Here is a 24,168-nt window from a genome sequence, read left to right on the forward strand (position 1 = left end):
TGGGAAAAAGGATTTTGTAAGGGCTCACTATAAAGAACAGAGGATGATATGTCGTTAATGAGAAAACATACTGTAGAAACTACATTAGTCCAAAAAGGTTTGCGAACATTTATTTAAAATAAAAGGACCCTTACAGTTTCAAAAAGATGTCTGTTTTTACGTTCAACCATACCATTTTGGATGGAGTGTCAACCCAAGAGGTTTCATGAAGCACGTCATTCTGACATATATACGATTGAATACGTATATTCTTTAGCATTATCACTTCGCAAAGTACTGATGCACGTATTGAACTGAGTTTTAATCTCAACACAAAAAGCACAAAACAGGAATGATTTTTCATTAAATATAATCCGGCTACATGAGAATAATCATCCACAAAAGTAACAAAATACCTAAAACCAAAAAAGGACAGCCCGGTGCACGAAGCTCCCGTTATGTGGGGTCCTAGAGAAGGATCCATTATACGCAACCTTACCCTGCTTTTTGCAAGAGGCTGTTTCCAAGATTCGAATCCGTGACCTTTTGGTCACAAAACAACAACTTTACCGTTGCGCCAAGGCTCCCCTTCAAAATACCTAAAACCAAGTTTAGATAAAATAGGACAAGGACCCCAAATATCAGAATGAACTAATTCAAAAGGAATAATAGCACGTTTATTTACTCTTGGACTCAAATTAAGATTGTGATGTTTTGTAAACTGACACGACTTACAATCTAATGAAGACACCTTACCATATAGTGGGCAAAGCTTCTTGAGCAAAGGGAGATATGAATGTCCCAACCTAGCCTCGAAAGGAGAAGTGATACTGGAGCAAGCAAAAGAATTTGAGAGCGGTGTGTCAAGAATGTAAAGGCCTCTAGACTCATGTTTGTCAAAAGATCCTAAAATAAGCAATAATTAGAAGAAAAAAAATGAGACGCAACAGTTAAGATTATGAGTTAATTGACTAACAGAGAGCAAATTAAAGGATAAATTAGGTAAATATAAGGCAGAGAAAGCAAAGGGGTTGGATTGATAATGCCAGACCCACAATCACAAGATGGAGACACATCAGCTATAGTAACAGCATGAGTGTTAGCTTTGGATTGAAAAGTAGAAAAGAGATTAGAATTATTAGTCATATGATTCAATGACCTATTTTGGAGGATAAGGAAAGAAAACATATTTGTTTACCTGAATCAGCAATAACAATGACAAAGGGAGATGACGACTTGAATGATTCCTGATATTTTGAGAATTTGGCAAATTCATTTGCAGAAATAAGGACTGATTTATCAGCGGCGTCATTAGTGAATGCAATATGGGTCAAGTGTTTTTGCTGATTTTTGTACAGAAACTTTCTACACTCAAACTTTGTGTGGCTTGACTTACAATAGTAATTGCATACAATACCACTAGAATTTGGCAGTCGAATTTGCAAGTCCTGGGAGCCTTTTCCTTTGTTTTCATTGTGACTTGTTGATCTTCCAGGCACATAATTAGTATTACGACTTACTAAAGCACCACTAAGTGGAACAGGTGTAGTACTTTCTATACGGAGAATGTGACTAAATACATCTTGTTTTCTGTACGAAGAATGTGACTAAATACATCTTGTAGAGGAGATCTTAGAACCAGAGAGAACTTGTGACTTAGCAGACTCAAAGTGAGGAGATAGGCCAACAAAGAAGCTTAGACATGTGCTCTCGTTAGATTTGTTGAACCTTTACATTAGGGCTAAAGGGCAGTAGCATATTAAGTTCCTCATATGCCTTTTTGAATGTCATAAAATAATTAATCAAAGGTTGATCTTATTTTTTCACATGTTAAAAGGCATTGCAAACCTCATACATACGGGAAAGATTCTCTTTTTTAGAGTATAAAAAATTCAAATAATCCATCAGTTCTTTAATAAATTCACAATGATTGATCAAACCAATTGCCTCACTATCAATACAATTCCGAATCTAAACGAATAAGCGAGCATTTTCTCTTAACCATGTATATTTCGAATCATCTTTAGGAGGATTATCAGTTAAATGACCATCTTTATCAATACTTCATAAATAAAGATGAATAGTCTTACTTTAATCCAAATAGTTCGAACCATTTAGCTTATGATACGTAATCTTAGACATCACGGACACTACATCCATTACAATAGAAGATTTATTCTCAACCATAAGCTTTTATCCCACAGGAGAAGGACAATTGACCAAAATGCAATGACGGTGGGAAGAGAAAATGCAACAAAGAGAAGAGAAAAATCAACAACAGGAGATAATGCCTCTGTAGCTAAGGTGCACAGAGAAAGCACAGCAACAGGAGAAGAGAAAAATCAACAACAGGAGATAATGCCTCTGCAGCTAAGGTGCACAGAGAAAGCACAGCAACAGGAGAAGAGAAAAATCAACAACAAGAGATAATGCCTCTGTAGCTAAGGTGCACGGATCTCTAGCTTGTGTTGGAAAGAGAAAACATAGAGAAAAGAAACAGTGGATTTGTTGAACCTTCACATCAGGGCTAAAGGGCAACAACATATTAAGCTCCTCATGTCTTTTTGAACCCTATAAAATAATTAATCAAAGGCTGTTCTTATTTTTCCACATGGTAAAAAGCTTTGCAAACCTCATACATGCGGGAAAGATTTCCTTTTCTAGAGTACAAAAAAAAATCAAATAATCCATCAGTTCTTTAACAAATTCACAATGATTGATCAAACCAATTACCTCGCTATCAATACAATTCCGAATCTGAAGGAACAAGCGAGCATCCTCTCCAAGCCATGTATGTTTTGAATCATCTTTAGGAGGATCATCAATCAAATGATCATCTTTATCAATACTTCGTAGATAAAGACGAACAATCTTACTTCAATTCAAATAGTTCGAACCATTTAGCTTATATACGTGATCTTAGACATCACAGGCACTACATCTGTCACAATAGAAGGCTTATTCTCAGCCATAAGCTTTTATCCCATGGGAGAAGGACAATCGACCAAAATGCAGCAACGGTGGGAAGAGACAATGTAGCAACAGGAGATGGATGGGGCCTCTATAGCTAAGGTGCATAGATCCCTAGTTTGCGTCGGAAAGAGAAAACACAACAATAACAAGAGAAGAGAAAGCACAGCAACAGGAGAAGAGAAAAAGCAGTGATAGGAGATGGAGCCTCTGCAGCTAAGGTGCACGGATCTCTATCTTGCGTCGGAAAGGTCTAAGGGCAGACATCGAAAGTGGTGAAGCAAGACAAGAAGAAGAAGCCCCATGGCAGGGGTGGCAACTTAGCTGGGTCGGACGCGCATGTGACTGCTATAGCAAGAAGCAACGCTAAGGTTGTCGTGGCACGAGGCGAGTGCGATTACAACAATGGGCCGCTCGATTGCGAATTGATGCGGCGGAAAAGTTGTCGTGGCAACAGACGAGCGCGAACGCGAAATAGGTAGTCCGGTCGCGGCAAGTTTTTTCTCTCTCTCAGAGGATTTGCCCTAATTTCTTCGATTGTCTGGAATTTGGTTAGGATTGTTTCTTAGCAGGGCGTATGCAGTAGAGGGCTTGTGGGAGGAGGGAGTGAATCGGCGGAGATGCACCCTAATTTCTAATCACTAAGGCTCTGATACCATGATACTTGAGAGAAAAAAAATCCATATAATTTATCAGAGTGAGACATTTATCTACAAACTAGGGATCTATTTTTAGAACTAATTAACAATTAGTCTAATTGACATATATATATTAACTAATATATACTGATAATATGATGAATAATATATACAGATATAGTAACTAATATATATTGATAATAGTAACATAGTTTATTGGTTCAACAGAAGCAATACTCATCTCTGTTATTAGTTGTTTAAGCTAAACAAGCTCACATGTAGCTATTAGGGTAGTTGCATGTATTGTGCCTTTGCATGACATTTTGTCACTGCATTTTCCTTTCTTTTTTATTTTTAAAACTTTTTTAGGGTATGGAACATCTTAAAAGCACACGATAGTTTATTGTAGATCTTCAATCTTGAACACCTGTGCAATCTTTAATGAGACCTAATGGCATTTGAGAATTGCCCATGTAGGATGGGCACCCAATGGCAGAAAGCTGAAAACTAACGAGACAGACAAAGATATTCTGTGCATGAGAAAAAAAGGAGAAAATAATAATAGTCTGTTTCGGCATTGTATGCCTGGGTTTGAATTTTATAATGAAACCAACAACATTTTACTCATTCACGATGAATGAGGTACGAGAGAGCAAGAGCTATGAGAATTGGGTGGGCAGCAAATCACATACAAATTTCAGGGAGAAAGCTGAGCAAGCAAGAAATCACAAGCTGATTTAAGGAAGGTAGGAGAGTTTTGTGGCTAGGCTTCCATGACAGTGGCAGGAGGTTGAGGAGAAAAGGTTTTGAAGAAATATAAAATTGTGATTTTATACATAGAGATGGGAAGAGGAAACTAGGGTTTTGTCGCACTATGAAACCCATAGCCTTGAATGGGGATTGTGCAAAGAAACCAAACCGTGTGATAGCATTGACTATAATCCCACAATGAAATTGGGTCAAAATTTGCCCTTCACTGTGAGTTGTTTATGTCACCTGTACCATTTGATATTATTGTATACATGGTTAAACAAAGTTCCAATTCACTGAGTGTTATAATACACAAAATGTCTTAATAATATATACATTGGAATTATCTTTCATCAGAGTTAGAATGATAACTTTTATTGTTTACTTTTGTTTCATAGGATAACTGTTGTTTCTAACTTGTATCCTAATCTAACAATTTACCTATATGTCTAGTGCAGATTGTGAGTGTACTTCTGAGCAATCAGCTAAACAGACATAATATGCTCTTGTATGCTGAGAATCATAATCAGGTAGCACTTATTGTGTCTCATAGGCTCTGATGAGCTTGGTATCTATGTTATCTAATTTTCTCTTTGAAGCTTATTTCTCTAGTTATTCTTCAATTTATTTGGTTTTGGACTATCCAACTGAAGTAGTTTATCCATACTATTTGATGATGAGAACCTTCTGTGCTTTCAAGAATATTTTCCAATTATAACTAGATTAACCTATATTGCTATAAATCTTACCAGTTCACATCAATGTTTCTGAAACGAAGTCCATTCTTTTGCATCAATTAAGATCCTTGTCATAGATGAGTTTTCTCCTACTGTTTCAGTCAAGGCTTTTATCCTGGGTCACTACCAGTAATCAAATTGTGGGCAGTTTGGTACTTGTGGCCATGTACCATAATTTACCTACCATATTTTGGCTCTACAATCAACTAATGACCAATAGCAGCAGCAGTGATGATAGTCATCTTGCTTCTCTTGTTAAAGTAGGAAAATTTAAACAACATAATAAGACAGATTAGACAGTGAAATATTTGTGAACCTGCAAATGTCTGTTTTATTTTATTATGTACAACCACTAGGCAGGATGTGAAAAAAAAATTGATTTAATGATTGAGGGGGTCATAGTTTATCAGGTTCAGCACCAATAGTTCTAACTTAAAGTGCGGAGCAATCAACATAACAATGATTGAATTCATGTAACTTAGGGCAAGAAATTATATAGCAAATAAAAGTCTTGAATTGGCATGAGTGCATGAAATTGGAGGAAACGCCTAAATAAAAGCATATCATCTTCCCTAAATGATAAGGCAAACACCAGTTTGTATTTTAGTTACTATCTCTATCTGACCTAACTCAATCTCTAATGTAACATTAACTTAGTTTTTTTCCTAATTGATGACTAATTATACATTTTGATGATCTAATGCAGTCTATATCAGGAGGACGGTCCTTTGCAGAGATTTTGTTCAGTAAGACTGATGAGCATATTAGTGGATCTGACAATCTTCTGTTTAGAGGCTCTGCACTACATAAAGTATGTTAATAAAAAATAATTTACCTTTCAAGAAATCGTGCTAGTTTTTGTGGTACCTTCCTATTTTCCAAATATTTGCTTGCCTGTAGTTTGGAACTATTATCCTTTATTTTTTTTTTGATAAGTAAAAAATTGTATAGTATGAACCAAGAGTACAGGAGTTATTCCTTAGGAGTTACTCATATCTGACAAAGTATAAGATCAGAGTAAAACTCACAAGGACCGGTATATATGAAGTTGTGCACTCTTGAAAATCCTTTTAATGTTTAATTGTCCCTCACCAAAGAAACTAGAGTTTCTAGCTCGTTATTCATAATAAATAACAGATGATAAGGCTAGATGACGAGCCTTTGTCAACACCCTGCTACCATGGTAGTGTCGACCAAAGGCTCTCATTGCTCTCTGGTAGGTGGACATCTCCAGTGTCATATATAGTCAATCTCTAATCCTCCTCCATAATCCAGCAATAAGGGGTGGGGGCAGCCAAAGAATAGATGCTCTCCCGCACTTGTACACTATCGATTCTCCCGATAATTCTCTCTGTCCTTGGTGGGAAAATGCCTCTGTGCCAACATCCAGAAGGTCGCATGACTTGACAGTAAGATTGTCCTCCACACTATTCGAACCCATGACTTTTTAGGAATAGAATGCCTAAGGAAGTATTTGGCCAACCCCCCCCCCCCCCCCCCCCCCTAAACCAATCTGTTAATCTCTATCCAACAGATCCCGTATTTGCAGTGATTGATCAGAGGGGAATCTAAGGACTCCCATGTTGTTAGCTCACCGCAGGTATAATTAACTCATTTGATCCAAGGGCCGTCCATTTTTGGTATCTGCCATAAGACCTTAGCCAAGGAGGGATAGGTTTCAAGCTCGCAAGTCCCGAACCTCCAAGCCACCTTCATCCTTAGGTCTGCACATATCAATAACACCCTGAGGTATTGGCAAGATGGACAACTAAAAGCACTCCACTCCCTAAAGCACAGAAGTGATGAGTTGTGCCTTGCTAGCATAGAATAGTGTTCCCTGTGGCCAAGTGTTGATCCTTAGGACCAAAGAATCAAGTAGGGTGATGTAATCATAAATCCGAAGACGCGCAACCGCTAGCGGAATTCCCAAATATCAGAAAGGCATATAACCCTCCTAGTATAGCATAAAGTATGCTACATGGATATTTTCCCACTAATAGATTGGTTGACTTCAATTCTGATAGTTTCCGTAAGTATATGTTAAAGTTGATTGACTAACATCTTATCCCCAAAACTTGAGCTCAATATGTAGGTAGGTATACTTCATTAGACTATTGTGTAACTAGATATACTTGATTAGACTGGTCCAAGCATAACACATGGATTCATGGATAATATTTTTAACACATGCAAGATTTGAAGTCAAGACAACTTTATTTGGGTAGCATGTTAAAGTAGCTTGACTAGCTATTCATCCCAAAAGTCTGAATTGTTAAGAAAGAGATGAATCTATTTTTTAGTTATCTAATTCTTTGGTTTTTCTCAACTCATAATCTCTCAAACTCCAATCAATCATCCTTTATAACTAAGCAATTATACATGTCATTGCTGAACATGTCATGACATCTTAATCTTTTTCTTATTTGATCATCCATGGATTGCACGTTGAAGGAGATGTGAAAATAATAGGACTAGTTCTCTATTTCTTGCTGCAGCAAATGTACAAGAGAGATTCTATAAATACAATGTAAAGCAAGAAAAAAGTAAATGAAATACATATTTCCAAGAAGACATTAAAGGAAGCTAGGGAAGCCCAAAAGACATCTAGGGAAATGGCAAAGCATGCTTACAATTACTATTTTATTTTCAACACTCCTCAAGTTGGGTTGTACATGTTGTACACGCCTAACTTGCCACATAGCTTTTCAAAGTTGTTGCATGGGAGAGCAATGTCGGTTAATTTCAATGTGCTTCGTTCTATCGTGGTGAACCAAATTTTTGGTGATACTGATAGTTGCTTGATTATCGCACCACAATTTAACTAGAGAATCTGAGGTCATTCAAAATTCTTCGGATCAATATTCCTTCACAGATTCTAAGAGCAAGATCCCTGTATTCAGCTTCAGCACTGCTTCTAGCCACTCCGGACTACTTTTTGCTTCTCCAAGTCACCAAATTTCCCATTACATACGTGCAGTAGCCAGAGGTTGATCGTCTGTCATTAATGTTTCCAACCCAATATGCATCCGTGTAAACGTGTATGCCCGTGTCTTCAGTTTTCCGGACTAGTAGCCCTTTGCTCAGAGTACTTTTAAGATATTTGAGAATCCTATAAATGGCTTTCATGTGTTCTTCTATGGGATGATTCTTGAATTGGCTTACCACACATATAGAAAATTCGATATCTGGTCGAGTGTGTGATAGATAGAGCTGTCTGTCTATAAGTCGTTGGTATCCCCCCTATCTGTTGGTGCTTGGCCATTTTCTGAACCAATTTTATTTGATCCATCCATCGGGGCATCCACTGGTTTGCATCCAAGCATTCTAACTTCCTTTAGTAGATCTATAGTGTATTTTTGTTGTGAAAGACAAATACCTTATTTCAATCTTGCGAGTTCCATTCCTAGGATGAGTTTTGGATATCCGAGATCTTTGGTTTCAAATTCTCTTGTGAGGAGCTCCTTTAGTACAACTATTTCTTTCTCGTTGTCCCATGTGATAGTGATGTTGTCCACTCAAACAATAAGAATGGTGATTTTGTTGTCAATTGAGATTTTGACAAACAGAGTGGTTCGTTTGATACTGTTTGTACCTGTGTTTGGTTACAGATGTGGCAAACTTGTCAAACCACGCTCTAGGGGATTGTTTGAGGTTATATAAGGATTTGTGTAATCTGCGTGGTTTGTTAGGGTATGGTCTGATTCCAGATGGAACTTCCATATAGAATTCTGCATCCAAGTCTCTATTTAAAAAGGTGTTTTTGACATCCAATTGGTGGGGTTGTCAGTTCTTGTTAGCGGCCAAGGAAAGGAGAATCCTGATTGTGTTAAGTACAACGACTGGAGCGAAGGTCTCTTGATAATCTATTCCATAAGACTGTGAGAAACCCTTTGCGACCAGTCGTGTCTTCAATCTTTCAATTGTTCCGCCCACCTTGTGTTTGACTTTGAATATCTACTTGCACCCAATTATTTGTTTTTCCTTTTGGTAGTTCATAGATGGACCTAATGTCATTTTTCTGTAGTGCCCTTATCTCCTCATTTACTGCCGGTTTCATTTTGTCTGATTTAGAGTTTCATTAATGTTGGATGAGACCTAAATGTTGTCGAAGGAGGCTATACATGCTCGGTATTTTGAGGATAGCCTTTCATAAGAGATGAAATTAGAAATGGAGTGCATTGTGCATGATCTAACCCCTTTCCTTAAAGCAATTGGTATTTCCAGATCATGGGTAAATTAGACTCATGATTTAAGGTCGTATCATTGTCAGTAGGATGATCTGGATCTAGTTCCAACTTTTGGACCCGTGTTGAGTGTGTTTTTCGTCTAGTATATACACGAACTTCTTCTGGTGGATTAGGTTTGGTAGGGGATGTGTTTATGTCCGAAGTAGGCTAAGGCATAGTGTTTGTGTCAAGAGTAGGCTCAGACATAGTGTTTGTGTTAGGGTCTTAGGGATTATTTCAAGCTCTTTGGGATGATATTCTCTCAATTTCTCTCCCTAAATATCGGACTTGGGGTAGTATGTCTGATTTTCAAAGAATGTGACATCCATAGAGATGAAGGTTTTCTTGGTGGTAGGTGAGTAACATTTGTATCCCTTTTGAAGGATGAATATCCAGGTAAAATGCATTTAGTGGAGTAAGGGTCAAGTTTGCCCCCGATGATGTTTGTAGATGTGGACAAAGGATGTGCACCCAAAGATTGGAGTGACCGAAGAAGTTTAGTGTGTGGGAAAGATTGGAGAAGATGTTGAACTCGGCTTTGGAAGTTGATGATGCGTGATGGTATACAGTTGATGAGGTATGTGGCGGTAGAGACGACATCGCCCTAGAAGATTTTGGAGTGTATTAGAGGAAAACATTAGAGAACGAGTTACTTACAGGAGGTTTGTTTTTATGTTCGGCAACTTCATTTTGTTGTGGATGTAGGATCGAAAGTGCTAGAGGGGGGGAGGGTGAATAGCGCTCGTGACTTTCACGTCGTTTTAAAACAATCGATCAGAGTAAACGTTATGTAATGGAAATAAAAGAAACAATTGCAAACTCGAACACCAAGATTTACTTGGTTCGGAGCCGCGACTCCTACTCCAAGGCCTGCATTCGCTGAGTGTTTACTTTGGACAATTCACTATCAATCCGGAAATATTACAAGAGGAGTATGACAATTTAAATGCAATAAATTAAAAGTATGCCAACAACTCAAGAATGGAGAAAGTCGAGCTTGTGGTTGTCGGAATAGCTTTACAGCTTTGTCGGATTGTTTCGTTAGCAGTGCACAGTAGAAGAATCGTGAATTTCAGTTGTGTTCAGGCATCTGGTCGAGACAGGCTTATATAGCCTGTTGAGGGCGCCCTCAACCGCATGGAAGGCACCTCCAGCCCCGCTGAAATCGCTGCGTCGATAAGCTCTGCCTCCCTCGCTGCTTATCCGCCTGAGGGCGCCTCCAAGCTCATGAAGGGCGCCCTCCACCCAATGTCCAGGGCACCTCCAACTCCATGAAGGGCGCCCTCTGGCCTACTGCGCGGAGATCTTCGACTAGTGCACCCGAGGCGCTTCCAAACTCCATGGAGGGCGCCTCGGGTATTGTTCATCCGAGGCTTTACATCTTTTTCACTACCTGCAAGATGTGTTAGTCCAAAATATAAAACATATCTTGCAAAACAGAGTTAAGCACAATAAAATCAGATTAAGATAAATATTTGACCGTCACCGGACTGTCCGGTCCTGATTTTGAATTTCCATCCGAAAATCCTAGGTCGAACCGACTCCTATTGTTCCTTCACCGGGGAGCACGTCCTCACTTACTCCACTCAGGAGAGTTTATCTGTTGCTAGATCGGTCCTCCAGACCGACTGGATTTTTGCTCAGCGCCCGAGGCTCCAGGACTTTCTGCTGGACGTTCGCTCCACGACCCGTCCATTCTTTTCATCTGGTCCGCGACCACCAGGACTTTCCACCTAGAGTCCCCAACCCTAGGGTTTTTGCCCAAGCCTTCGACCCGTCAAGACTTTTTCGCCTAGGGTTACCACTCCCTAGGACCTAGGGTTACCACCCTCTAGGATTTTCCACCTGCCTAACCGCAATTAGGACTTTTGTCTAAGTACACTTAGGACTTTCATGCAAACTTGATCAAACACGTTAGACCACAAACAATCTTAACTTTGAACCATTTGCCATTATCAAAACTTAGGTTCGATCGTCGGACCTAAGTTTATCAGATTTATATTTAATTGAATTTAGCTGTAGATTTATCATAGTTATTCCTTTGACTATCCAATCCCTCATACTCCACAATCTGTTCTTGCAACTGCTGGATTATGCATAAAAAATTGCTATTGCTTATCTGAAAAGGTACATTTCTGATGGTTCTGATTATCTTCCTCTAGAATACTAGTTATCTTCTCTCTTTCTTTTTTGTGAACATGAGTCGGCATATTCATAGAAGTTTCTTTCTGAGATATTTAACCACTTCCGATATCATATTTCAGATGATCAAATTACTCACATTTACAATGAGTGGAAGTGCTTACATAAACTTTATGGGGAATGAATTCGGACATCCAAATGTGAGGTTTTCTCATTTTATCTTTTTCTTTATTTTCAGTCTATTTTTTTCTTGTTTTATTTTATTTCTTGTTGTGATGATATGCTTCCTTCTGGAACACAATAATTAGTCTTATGGTGTTTTATTTTCTCAATAGAGAATCGAGTTTCCATTGGCAAGCAACAAATATTCATTTGCTTTGGCAAACCGTCAATGGGATTTGCTAATGACCGATTTGCACGGGCAACTTTTCAATTTTGATAAAGTAAGGATTTCAGTCCATTGGCTTTGTGTGGAATTATTGTTGTACCTTTGTGTTTATTGTTGGTTCTCAAAAGTCATTAATTTGCTTTACTAGAAATGTCTTATCGCTATACCTTTGATTAATTTGGCTATAATAAGCTATATTTTCATGTTTATTGTATCATAATGTTGTCTTGACAATAATGGCGTGTTTCTTCCATGTGTCATTCAAAAATCTTAACCTATATTTTATGGTTTAGTATTACTATTTTCTTTGTACTCCTAAGCTGTTCCATCACATGTTGAACTAGATACAATGTATCAAATCCTATTTTTCTTGCTATTCTTTGATTATTGTCGAGTTACTTATCCTTACTAATGCCTGTTGCCCCACCTTAGCATGATCTATTTTTGTTGCGACCTTTAATTACATACAACAAAAAAAATTAAAGTTATATTATGAGAGAAAACTTGGAAGTAGATTTGCAAATTCCTTTAGTTCTAATGTTCAACTTCTACATAATCCTTGTTTGATAAAAGAACATTATATTTGTAATAAGGAAAAATACATTGTAGTTACTCCAACTTGAGGGTGAGTTTAGACTTTAGGGTGCGTTTAGTTCAAGTTATCAGTCATAACCTTGGTTATGTGATTACCAAGTAATCACATAACCAAAGTTATAGGGAATACAATATAACCTAATGTTGTTTGGTTCGATCATAAGTAATGTAATAAAAACTTGTTTGTTTGGAGGTTTTACTATATAATCTAGTTGTACATTTACTATATTACCCTTGGCTCAATCCTAAATATTTTCACAACTAAATTAATTTGATATTTAGTTAATATTTTTAAAATAATATTAATATTAATATTAATTATAATAATTGATTGATTGTGAGTCAGATTTGGTCCCAGTTTTCGATTGAGTTTTAGTTAAAATTATTATAATATAAAATATAAAATCAAATTGTTTTAATTTATTTGATTTTAAAAGGAAATATCTTTTTTAATAATCTTAGAAATAAGATATGTCTTTTGACATTTTTTCAAAATCTTCAGCAAAATTACTCTTCCTCCATTAACTTTGAGTCCTGTCTTTTATGTTTAAAACTTTCAAACTATTCTAATAAATTTTTGACCACTTTGAGAATCGCAACACCACTAGAAAACATATTTAATTATTTTTCTGTAATCTAAAAAACTTTTATAATAAAAAGAAAATTAGTTTTAATGAACAGGACTTAGAATAAACACATCATGTGCATCAGACTCCCCCCACAAACAACTTTCTTCCCAGCAATTTATCTCCCCGCAAATTCAACATTCCCACCAACGAAACAATAACCGAGCTAGAGCTGTGCTGGAATAATCTTGATTGTTGATCTCTGAAAAACGAAGTGAGCATAGAGGTCAGCATCAGTGGAACAGAGGAGCTTTGAAGAACATAATGTTCCTGCCAGCAGGAGACATTCCGGCAACTCTCTCTAGCCAATATCCTGGAGCTTCCCATCTCAAAAGCTTTCTTTCCATGACAATATACTGTTAAAAAAATAGTCAATTTAATATTTGCACCATCATATTACATATAATGAATAAGATATGGATAAGTGACGTACTGAGTAGATTGACAATTATAAGGTTTGGCAAGAGTATTAAGTTTCTCTAAATTATGATTAAAAAAAGAGACATGACAGAAACATGGTCATTGTTCAAGGTTGCTCTATTTTACCAATTAATACTAGCAGTATCAAATGAATGAGAAAGCAACACTAGTTAAAACTCCAGAAAAGCCAACAACAAGGCTTGAAGCAGTGTTTATAATTATTTAAATTCTAGATTTTTTTTTCAATTTATTTGTAAACTGATGTCAATCCATTTACACTTGATTTTAAGTGAGTTGTATGGGATTGTTGCTTTTCCTACAAGTATTGGGTGGATTACAGTGATGTGTTCAATTTATCAGCAAATATCATATCGAACACAGACGATGCAATCCACCATGGCCGATCAAGATGGTTATCAGCAATTTTTTAGAACTATGAATTTACTTGCATAGTAAAACTTGTATTCTGCCATGACTTCATAGCAAATAATGTAATGTGTAAACATTATAAGTGCTCGAATAGTGACATCCGAAATAAATTGTTAGCAAATTTATGTCCAAGGAATTTGTACCTTAGCTTAGGTATGACTATACTCTAGATTTGATCTCTGAAATTTGTACCTTAGCTTATGTAAATAGAGCTGGAGCTGTGCTGGAATTTGATCTCTGAAAAACGAAGCGAGCACAAAGGTCAGCATCAATGGAACAGAGAAGAGGAGCTTTGAAGAACTATAAAGTACATACCTTTTTTGAATCGGAGGAAAATGCAATGCTGAGTAAGGACATACTATCATCAAAACATAAATGTAACAACAAAACTTAATAATATCTCTGGCTAAGATCTTGAATCAAGCATCTCTCTGGCTATCTCAGTAGGAATAGCTTAAATCTTGTTTATCTTGTTAGCAAAAAAAAACCCTTAGCTTCTATCATGTCTTAAGAAAATGAACATTTATATAATGCTTTCATATGTATATACAATGTTTTCATCTTGATTCTTGATGGAGAAGAAAATTATCAACGAGGCATAGAAGTAATGAATAATAAGTTAATAACCACAGTTGAAGATACTAGTGATGATCAATAAAGTATATCCATTTCAAGCCTTCAAAGGTATCTATGGCTATATTGAAGAACAATTTCAATTTTAACAACAGAGGTCGATAGGCATCATGACAATTATGGAATTTGAGTAGAACTTCAACAAACTTCCAGTGGAAATACTTAGTCTGGACAAAGAAACAAAAATGTGCTAATATAGAATAAACCATAAAATCACATATGCAAAATATTTTCTCACAGAACTTACCTGATAGAAGTGCCAGAAAAAGCCATATTCATAGTTAGCAACACTACATATGAAAGAAATAGTTAACCTCCTTGATCGCCTAACTTCCGCTAAACCTGTTCGCCAATCTTGATGTTTCCATAAAATTCCATGGTCCTCCTTATGCAGACACAGTTTTCGATGGTCTCCACACCTCCAGTATAGTTAGTAAAATGAGCATCAAAATACAAACAGCAATACAAACAAATAATGACATACTATCATCAAAACTTAATAAAAATCCCATTTTTGAACCAAAATTTTCAGCAATTTTGATAAACATAAAATAAAATATCATCCAAGTTCAATCTAAAATGACATTCATCCAATAATTTTTGTTCAAAATAGTATCATGATTGTCCAAAAGTATATCAAAATATAAGTACCAACAACCTAATTCAACTATCTAATTCATTTTGGATGGATTTCATTGAGCTGCTTCACCACATAATTTCTCCTAAATGTCTTTGGCAATGCGAAGAAGTTGTCAACCTTGTGTTTATCCTTGAGAATATACTCCCCAACATCCATAATTTCTTGCTTAGAAAATTCTATTAACTCATCATATATCTTCATTTTTCTATCACTACTCTCAGTTTGTTTCTTGAAGTAGGTGGAAATTCCTTTCATCTCCTCATTAGCCTCATTAACAGCAATAACATATTTATGAATCTCTCCCATCAAGTCACCTAGAACATCATTAGTCTTCCCTTTTCTCTTTCTAGTGGTTAACTTCTTATTTGACAGACAAATTGATGAATCTAGAGTCTCAGATTTTCTTATTGCTTGGTTGGCATCATTAGACTCTTCACCTTTGTAGCATTCAGCATGAGTTTCTGTATTAAACGTGTCAACCTCTTCATCGTATAAATTTATCTCTTCTACTGCATCAGCAGGGGTTTCTGCATTAGCTCCTGTGGCATGATCTTTCTCCCACACAAACATCAAGTCATCAAGGTGGGGAACTTTTTGTTCCTTAAACTAATAGCAGCCGGATGACTCTAAATTAAAAACATATCATTAGCAAAAAAACCCAGAATTATCAAAGAAATGGAAATACACAAAGTAGAAAAAGTTACCTTAACCCAATCATCAAAGACATCTTTTGTTGTAATGATACACTTCTCAACATCGTTTCATCCAAATCCACTGCTATGATTCAACATCTCCGTGATAGCATGGAACTGTCTCTTTAGTAGCTTGCACCTTAATTCAATATGAGGAGTAGCCTTCAAACTACTTGATGGCAATTTAGCAGCCATGAGTTTCTTCAAATGCACCAAGTACCCAGTTCGAAAACCATTCTCGCTCTTCCAAGCTGAATCTTTGCTCAACTCAACAAGGCAATCAACTAATGCAGCATCTCTTGTTTTGTCCATAAGTGTTTGGTTCTTTGAATTTTTCTTTTGAACTTCGGTGGCATTGAACTTTCTACTTGTTCAACTACATTTGGCATCTTTTGGCTCTTTCCTTCCATTGAAAAATGAAATTAAACCATCCAAATAACACATTGTTCTTGCACAAATCATAATCAAATTGTTCAAATGAATAATATACAAAATGCAGAAACAATCAAATTGTTCAAATGATTCAAATGGATAATAAATCCAAATACAACATAATTAAAAAGTTCAGTACATGGAAATGAAACCCAAATTTCAAGAAAGAACATTAAATTTAATTAACTGATGATTGCCAGCTCATGAACATATCATCTGCAAGCTTGTCTCTCCATTCAGTCCAAGCAGAACTGGTCTCACAATGCCTTATCAGATCATCATCATCATCATCATCACCACTTTCATTTGACTTAAGGACATCAAGCTCCGTCTCTATCGGATCAATTGTCATTTCACACCTTATAAAATTATGGAGAATACAACAAGCAGAAATAATCCTACAGTCTTTACAGGATAAAATGACTTATCTCTCAATATAGCCCATCTAGCTTTTAAAATGCCAAAACACCTCTCAATGCAATTTTTTGCTTGAGAGTGTTTCATATTAAAGTATTCTTTGGCTGTCGCTGGTTGATAACCTTGCCTCCATTCAGTCAAGTGGTACCTTTGACCTCTATATGGTGCCAAAATCCCTTCTCCATTTGTGTATCCAGCATCACACAAATAATAACAACCTATATATATTACAAGGGAACAAGCATATATATATATATATATAGATAAATCAAATATTTGTTAAATATATTACAAGTGACTATTATTTTACAATAATTACAACTTAATTACCTTGAGGAATCTTCAAGTCATTCCTCCTTCTAATAGCATCCCTTAAGACTCTACCATCTGCCGCAGATCCTTTCCAACCCGGTAGGACAGCTAAATTGCATGTTTGGTGTGCATACACCCAAGACATTAGTTGCAATTTCACCTTTTCTAGTTCGATACCTAGGTTTATCATTTGCTGGGACGTTGACATTAATATAAGTCCCATCTAATGCTCCCAAACAACCCTACACTTAAAGAAGTATTATAAAAATAAATTTATAGAAATTATATACTTGTACCTTGAACCATTTCCACCTGTCATCCGTGCAATTTTCTGGGATTGGTTCTGACTTCTTAAGCAAAATGTTGTGTAACCGCATAATAGAGTTCAAAACTAAATGAAATTGCCTACTAATTGTCTCGCCGGATCTAGCTGTTTGGCGTTTTAGGACCCTATTCTTCACATTATGTGTAATAATGTGAAGAAAAGATATTACAAGTTCATTAATTGATATATTTCTGTTTCCTTTCAATTTTCCATGTGTCGTTAACAAATAACAAAGTTTGCTTAAAGACCTTCTATCCATTCTACAGTTATTAATCTATTGCCGATCACTATGAAAAGTCATCTCATTTATGTTTATAGACCTAATATTATATCTAGACAATGCATAATAAGCATATGATATGCTCCTCCTCAATCTAGCACTCCTCCTCTTAATAGCTAAGACAATTGCCAACGATAAAAGCATAAATAACTTGCTTTCTATCATCTTCATGCGCATAATGAGAACAGAAATCATTTTCATCTCCTGTCTTACTGCTAACCGAGCCATATCAACCTATCATGTAAATAGGGTAATGAACCAAATAATAAATTAGCAAGGTAGAAAATTTCAAATTCTAAATAGCAAGTTACAACAAGAACTAAACAGTTGAAAGAGAATTTGTAGGTTCAATTTACAAGTTGCAAGACCTAAACAAAAACTAAACCAGAACAAAACAACACAAAAACAAGTACTAAACATCAACTAAACAGCAAGATCTAAACAACAAGATCTAAACAAGAACTAAATAAAAACTAAACAACAAGATCTAAACAAGAACTAAATAAAAACTAAACAGCAACTAAACATCAAGAAAAAAACAGAACCTAAAACAAAAGGGCAACAAGACAATGCTAAAACAAACATGAAGAATGGCGATAGGGTTCTTTCATGGGGAAAAATAGGCCTTTCATGATGCAACAATCGTTAACAAGCTTTCCACCCTCTGCCAATATTCGTTTATGGTAAAAAATGATCAAAAGTCTAAGGTACGTATTATAAGCGTATAAGATCATACCTTTTCCAAGAAGGCGAGTGGGGATGTTCGCGAATGGGATGTCTTTCAAGGGGGGAAACCGCTAGGGTTCTTCGCGAGGGGGAAGCCGCTAGATCGCTACGAGAGGGAGGAACACTGTGTGTGCACGAGAGGGAGGATCGTCGCAGAAAAACGCTGCTAGATCTTCACGAGAGGGGGGATCGTCGCGGAGGGAGGATCGTCGCAGAGAAACGCCGCTAGATCGTTGAGAGAGGGAGGATCGCCGCGAGAGGGAAAAGCTGCGTGCGTGTGCGCTAGAGGTGGAGCTGCGAACACTGGCTAGGGTTTTTTGTGAATCGGAAGTTTGATTATATCCGAGGGGCACATTGAAATTTTATAAATCTGAAGGGTTATTTTTATCTCAAAGGGTAAATAATGAAGGGTAATTTTGTCTTAAAATTTTTGTTAACCCCGGAATCAAGGAAACCCCACTTTGCTGAGGTTTTCTGATTCCGGGTTATATGCCCAAATTGCTGATGTGTCAGGCATGCATCATAACTTAGGAATCGTCAATTACTTAAACCAAACAAGGTTTTGGTTGATAACCCTGGATGGATAACCAAGGTTATCCAGATAACCCTGAACCAAACGCACCCTTAGAGTATTTGTTGTGTAAATCCAAGCATGGTTTGAAATCGTGTACCATATGTGGCTACATGGTTGAAATGTATCGTTTTGCTAAATTATTGAAACCCGATATTAATTGGTATGGATCATATCTCGTGTTGCTTGTCCTGTTTTTGGTTATGAGTATTTTGCCGTGCGTATAATCGGCATGCTTACACTATGACGCTTACACTATGACATATGTTGAAATGAATTCAAACAATATTAGCTATTTTCTAATATTTTTGTTCTTTAAAATTTTAATTCAATTAACTTGTATTCTTCGACTTCACACTTTCATAAGAGGTTGAAGACTGCCTAGGCCTTCAGTGCCATTACTTAATCCTCTCCCTCTTCTATGTTAGAGCTCCATGTCATTCTCTCCGTGGCAAGGCTAAAGGCTCTTCTGTAGCTCATCATTGGCATATTTTCATTTCTCTTACCTTCTCTATAGATCCTCATCTCTTTGTGATTGATGCTGAACACAGTACCACAGAATCAGTTGAGACAGAGAATCTCATTGTTTGTATAATTTCAGCGGGCACATGCAATAGCTCTAACTTTTGGCCATGCTAACATAGTTCTGAACTTTGACTTTGGTCAGCAAATAGGTTTCACCCATGCAGATCAAAATAGTATAGAAGTTAAGACCTTGATGATGGATTATCTATGTGGAACATCGCCAACTAAAAATTTGAAGATACCTGCCAGAAAGAAAATAGTTTTGCAAATTAGGAATCTGGTAACGATGTTTAGAATAAATTATCAACATAAGCAATGAAGGAAAAGGGAGGCCACTATTGCATATAGTAACAGATATTTGTACTTCACATGATTATGGTTAATTAAATGGGCCAAAAACTAATTGATATCCTTTTAGGAAGCCGTAACTATATAGCTTGTTCAATAACTGTAGACCAATGTTGCTGAACTCCGAGTAGTTGGGACTTAGGCTTGTTTTTATATTGCAGCATATACCTTTGCTACATGATGGTTATGAAATATCAACAATTTTTGAAGTCAAAATGAAAGAGAAAATGGTAGAATTGCTACTTTTTGCATGCATATCCAATAAAGAAACAAACACATATATGCACACATGATGATTGACCAATGTAGATCAGTACTAGAATAGTATTTGTAGCCCCCACGAGCTGGCGCAGATGGTTTATGTGGTGGTGTTGCTATAGATAAGCCTGGGGTTGATTTCCAGTAGGTGTGGAAGCCCCGCAGGTTACCTCACCCCCTACATGCACTACTGTTGATGAGCGAAGTCTCTCATGATTTATCTGCCATCTTGCTGGGTCTGCGATACTGTGCCACCTGGGTGAGCGTTATCACCTTTTGCCATGGATAGAATAGTAGTTGTACAGGGATTTTGTATGTGTGTGCTTATATTTGTTTGGTTGGTGTTGAACTCAATTATTTAATTTGGCAGGATATGATGAGGATAGAGGAGAGTCACAATATACTTTCAAGTGAACCACCAAATGTGCATCATATTAGTGATTCAAACATGGTAAGAATTTTTCTGTTCACTTACATGTTTGCCACAACATTGCAGCAATATTCTTTTTCATATGACCCTTTTGGCATAGACATCCAGTAAGACAATTACATCTCGATTGGATTTCTGTATTAAGGAACATTTTTATATGAAACTATTCCAAAGGGCATAAACTTATTAAAGCACCTTAATGTAGAAAAAAATTAAAGTTGTTTCTAATTGGATCCTATTTTTTTTAATCCATTTCTATAAAGAAGGCAAAAAAAAACCTTTATGAGACAAGGTAAAAGATAGATAAGTATGCACAAAAACCTATGTAGAACAATTAAACAAGGGAAATAAATGGAGAGACAAGATTTGAGATCTTGATTCATGCTCTCATACAATGATTAGAATTGCTTGGTTGCAAAGGCATAAGTTACTATAATGACTCTTCTTATCACTTATTTTCAAGCTGCTTCATTGTATAGCCTTATATCTTTCATCCTGAAGGATTGTATATCTATTTTCTATGCAGATTATTTCATATAAGAGAGGACAACTTCTCTTTGTGTTCAACTTCCATCCTACAACTTGTTACAAAACATACACAATTGGTGTAGAAGAAGCAGGCGAATATCAGGTATGTTATGTTCTTCACTGTTTCTTAGAGTATGATCAACAGCACAAGAAAAATAAATAAGCAAAAGAATGTGTGTATATGTCTGTGCAAACTCGCATGCATACAAGGATGGTGTCTCACTATTTGATAGTTGGATTCTTATTGTGCTTCTAACTTCTCACATTGATGCTAAGTACCTTTCAATGGAAACTATATCTCTACAGCTTGATCTATTTCTGGTGCAAATTCCTATAGGTATCTATGGGTTCATTTTATTTATGCTTTCCTAGATGTAGCATATTGGCCTAATGATATTCATGTACTAAATGTGACATGATATGGATCATTGGAGAAATATCAAACAAGGTTATGGGTTCAGTTTCTTTCAATTAATATTCATTGCTAAAGGAGCTTTCAGTATATTTAGATTTCAATTATTTGCCCTTTGGTAGTTTTTTTTTTTCCTAATGGGATTTCAGTTTATTCTTGTTCTACATCTCTTGTTTTGATCCTGTTTAATGCAAAGGAAATGGAAAAACTTGATAGGTGTTGTGTTTAACTGTTTAGGATTTTTTTTTCCTTCTATTTTTGTAGAATCAATTAAGTAAACAAGACTGATTTTTACTACTTTTCATATGTTCTCTTATATTTGTACATTTTCTGAAAATGTACAAGGTGCACAGAAACACTGCAAGTCTCTCTTTACATCTTATCACTAATGTATTTTCTGATAGAATAATTATTTTTTTCAAGCTCGCAACAGCTTTGTGTGAAATATTCTGTCCTTTTAGAACCTTTTACTAAAAACTATAAGAACCTTTTACTGATATAACAAATTTCCTCTTGCAGTTGATACTTGATACCGATGAGGCAAGCTATGGTGGTCATGGTTTACTTAGGGAAGACCAGTATCTTCAAAGGACTAATACAAAAAGGTGTTCACCTAGGTCTTTCTATGCATATAGCTACCTTTTGTGCTTAGTTATCTGTCATATTAATTTTGTATTAGGTTATGTTTTTGGAGCTTCAATAAGTCCCCTTTTCATAAAGAGCATATGAAACTAAGATAATAAAGAAGTATCTAGAGCAATGGCCTAGCGAGCCCAATGACTTTCCAATTTGACTTTAAGTCCTATATAAAAATTGTGAATACCAAGTTTTGTGGTTTTGACTAGTACAGCAAGTGATTTTGATCGCTTCTGTGGTTCTTATTGTGGTAGCATTCTAGAACCTGATGTCGTAGGTGCATTTGCAGAATCTGAGAGATCAAGTTTTTCTTTTTGTAGAGAACTTTTAGTGTCTATAGAGCACTTAAGATGAGGTTTTTCTCCAACAATATTGATAGAAGTGTCTAAGGTGGATTGGAAGTGCTCTTGTACAAGGTGTAGATAGCGTCTTTTTCTATTTTACAGGTGTTGTTTTACTTTAACTTGCATATATTGCATATATACTTGGTTTCTCCATGGAGTTGTCTTAGACCAAACCACATTATACTGCCCAATTTTCAGTGTTATGTGTGTCTACCACGGGAGAAGAAGATTTGACCATGTGGGATCAAGGGAGTTGATTTTGCATCCTGAGGATTGGATTTTTGATCTATAAAAAGGTGGTTTTAGGTGGCTGGTTCTAACATCTGTCTTGTTGGGATTGATCTGGCTTGTCTTTTTTTTTTATTGAATCAATGCGAATGAGTAGTAATAGAGTATCCTTCAACTCCAATGAGTACTATCAAAGCACTTATGATCCTTATAAGTGGTTGCATAGTGTAGCTTATCAAATCCTAGAAGCATGCATTTAAGGTTTCATTGTGTAGCTTGTCAACGCAAGAGACAGATTGTTCAAGGATATAGGAAAGTTGCTTCCTTGAAACGGTTCAATAGGTCTAGTTTTTCTATGCAAATATACTAGATTTGTTAACACAGTAGGATCTACTATAATTTTCTATGGGTTGAATTCTCGTATTGTGCCCGAGGCACGATCAAAATGTATTGTTCCAATAAAATACCAAAATATAATAATATTTTGGCACAGACACACGTGTCATTGAGTATCATTCAACACCCCTTGGTGTGTTATAACATAGGTCAATATAAATTAAGATTAAATTGTTATTTTTTTTAGATTGTGTCTATATAAGATAATGAACTATATCATTCAAGATGGAACATTAAGTTGAACTGAGTGTATATTTTTCTTTTTTTTTCTTCATCTCTTTCCTTCTTGCACCTCCAATTCATCATCGACATTGTTCCTGTCTGAAAGCTAGGAGATGGTACGCTAGCGTTGGCAGGTAGCACACGGGAGGATGATGCGCCAATCTAGATCTCCAAGAACACCTCGACGATCGCCGATGTCAATAGATAATGAATTGAAGGATGTCTCCTCGAAGATCTAGAAAAACTCCTGGATAATCCTGCGCCCACTCAAACCAACTAACGAAACGTTAGTGACCTAAGACCGGGGTAGGAGTCCCTAGCTAGGCCTTCCGATGCTTAAGTTAGTTTTCTCTCTCGCTGATGGAAGAAGAACAATATTGGAAGTAGGGTTTCTATGTAACAAATGATGCTTACGTACCTTGCCAACAGAGAGGATTCCCCTTTTTATACCACCTCACTTAACCTCCATAGTCCTAAGGTGGTCCCCGGTTTGTTAGAGTTTGTTAGGAGATGAGAAAAGTACAATCTGGGCTTCGTGCAATAATTCTAGGCTAAGTGCAATAATTCTCCGAGGAATCTTTTTTCTATCCCAGATGTACCTCTTTTGTCTTTTATGAGTTTAGTTTCTCATGAAGCACTCTTCAGAATATGTTTCTAACTTCTTAATGAAGAGACTTTAAAGGAATATCTTCCAACAAACTTGCCAAGTTGGCTTAATAATGTCGGTTGTTGGTCTGCTACATATATTGAGGATAGTTTCTCTACAATGTATCATGGCCGGTAATATACTGAGAATATCTTTCTTGACGTATTCCGCCCGGTCATATATTAAGAACATCTTTTATGCAGAATCTCGGCCAGCCATGTACTGAGAATTCCCTTTAGAGCATATCCCAACTGGTCATGTATTGAGA

At 36.4% G+C, this 24,168-nt stretch overlaps 2 protein-coding genes across 5 annotated transcripts in view; one reads left to right on the forward strand and one right to left on the reverse strand.

Annotated features, from left to right (window-relative positions):
• LOC122022689 (1,4-alpha-glucan-branching enzyme 3, chloroplastic/amyloplastic-like) overlaps window positions 1-24,168 on the forward strand; it is a 56,673-nt gene that overhangs the window by 28,803 nt on the left and 3,702 nt on the right. The window contains exons 13-19 of one of the 2 annotated variants that reach the window (XM_042580746.1): window positions 4,796-4,867; window positions 5,781-5,885; window positions 11,565-11,642; window positions 11,778-11,885; window positions 20,429-20,509; window positions 21,015-21,119; window positions 21,948-22,033. In XM_042580746.1, the coding sequence (XP_042436680.1) occupies window positions 4,796-4,867; window positions 5,781-5,885; window positions 11,565-11,642; window positions 11,778-11,885; window positions 20,429-20,509; window positions 21,015-21,119; window positions 21,948-22,033 (635 nt within the window). Of the gene's footprint in view, window positions 1-4,795; window positions 4,868-5,780; window positions 5,886-11,564; window positions 11,643-11,777; window positions 11,886-14,096; window positions 14,247-20,428; window positions 20,510-21,014; window positions 21,120-21,947; window positions 22,034-24,168 lie in introns of those variants that run through there. The other variant, XR_006123061.1, reaches the window with a different exon arrangement.
• Window positions 14,253-19,603, reverse strand: LOC122022690. 3 transcript variants are annotated; one of them, XR_006123062.1, is made up of 3 exons: window positions 18,367-19,603; window positions 15,877-16,267; window positions 14,253-14,951 (listed from the first exon to the last, which is right to left on the reverse strand). XR_006123062.1 is itself a non-coding variant. In XM_042580748.1 (2 exons), exon 2 carries the CDS (start codon window positions 15,740-15,742, stop codon window positions 15,209-15,211), a length of 534 nt encoding a protein of 177 aa, XP_042436682.1. In that variant the 5' UTR covers window positions 15,743-16,262; window positions 18,367-19,603; the 3' UTR covers window positions 15,089-15,208. The 3 variants fall into 3 exon arrangements, 2 of the variants coding, with proteins under 2 accessions (XP_042436682.1, XP_042436681.1); XM_042580748.1 differs by lacking the exon at window positions 14,253-14,951 and having other exon boundaries at window positions 15,089-16,262; XM_042580747.1 differs by lacking the exon at window positions 14,253-14,951 and having other exon boundaries at window positions 15,089-16,267.

This window comes from Zingiber officinale, chromosome 9B (genome assembly GCF_018446385.1).
Source record: "Zingiber officinale cultivar Zhangliang chromosome 9B, Zo_v1.1, whole genome shotgun sequence".
NCBI lineage: Eukaryota > Viridiplantae > Streptophyta > Magnoliopsida > Zingiberales > Zingiberaceae > Zingiber > Zingiber officinale.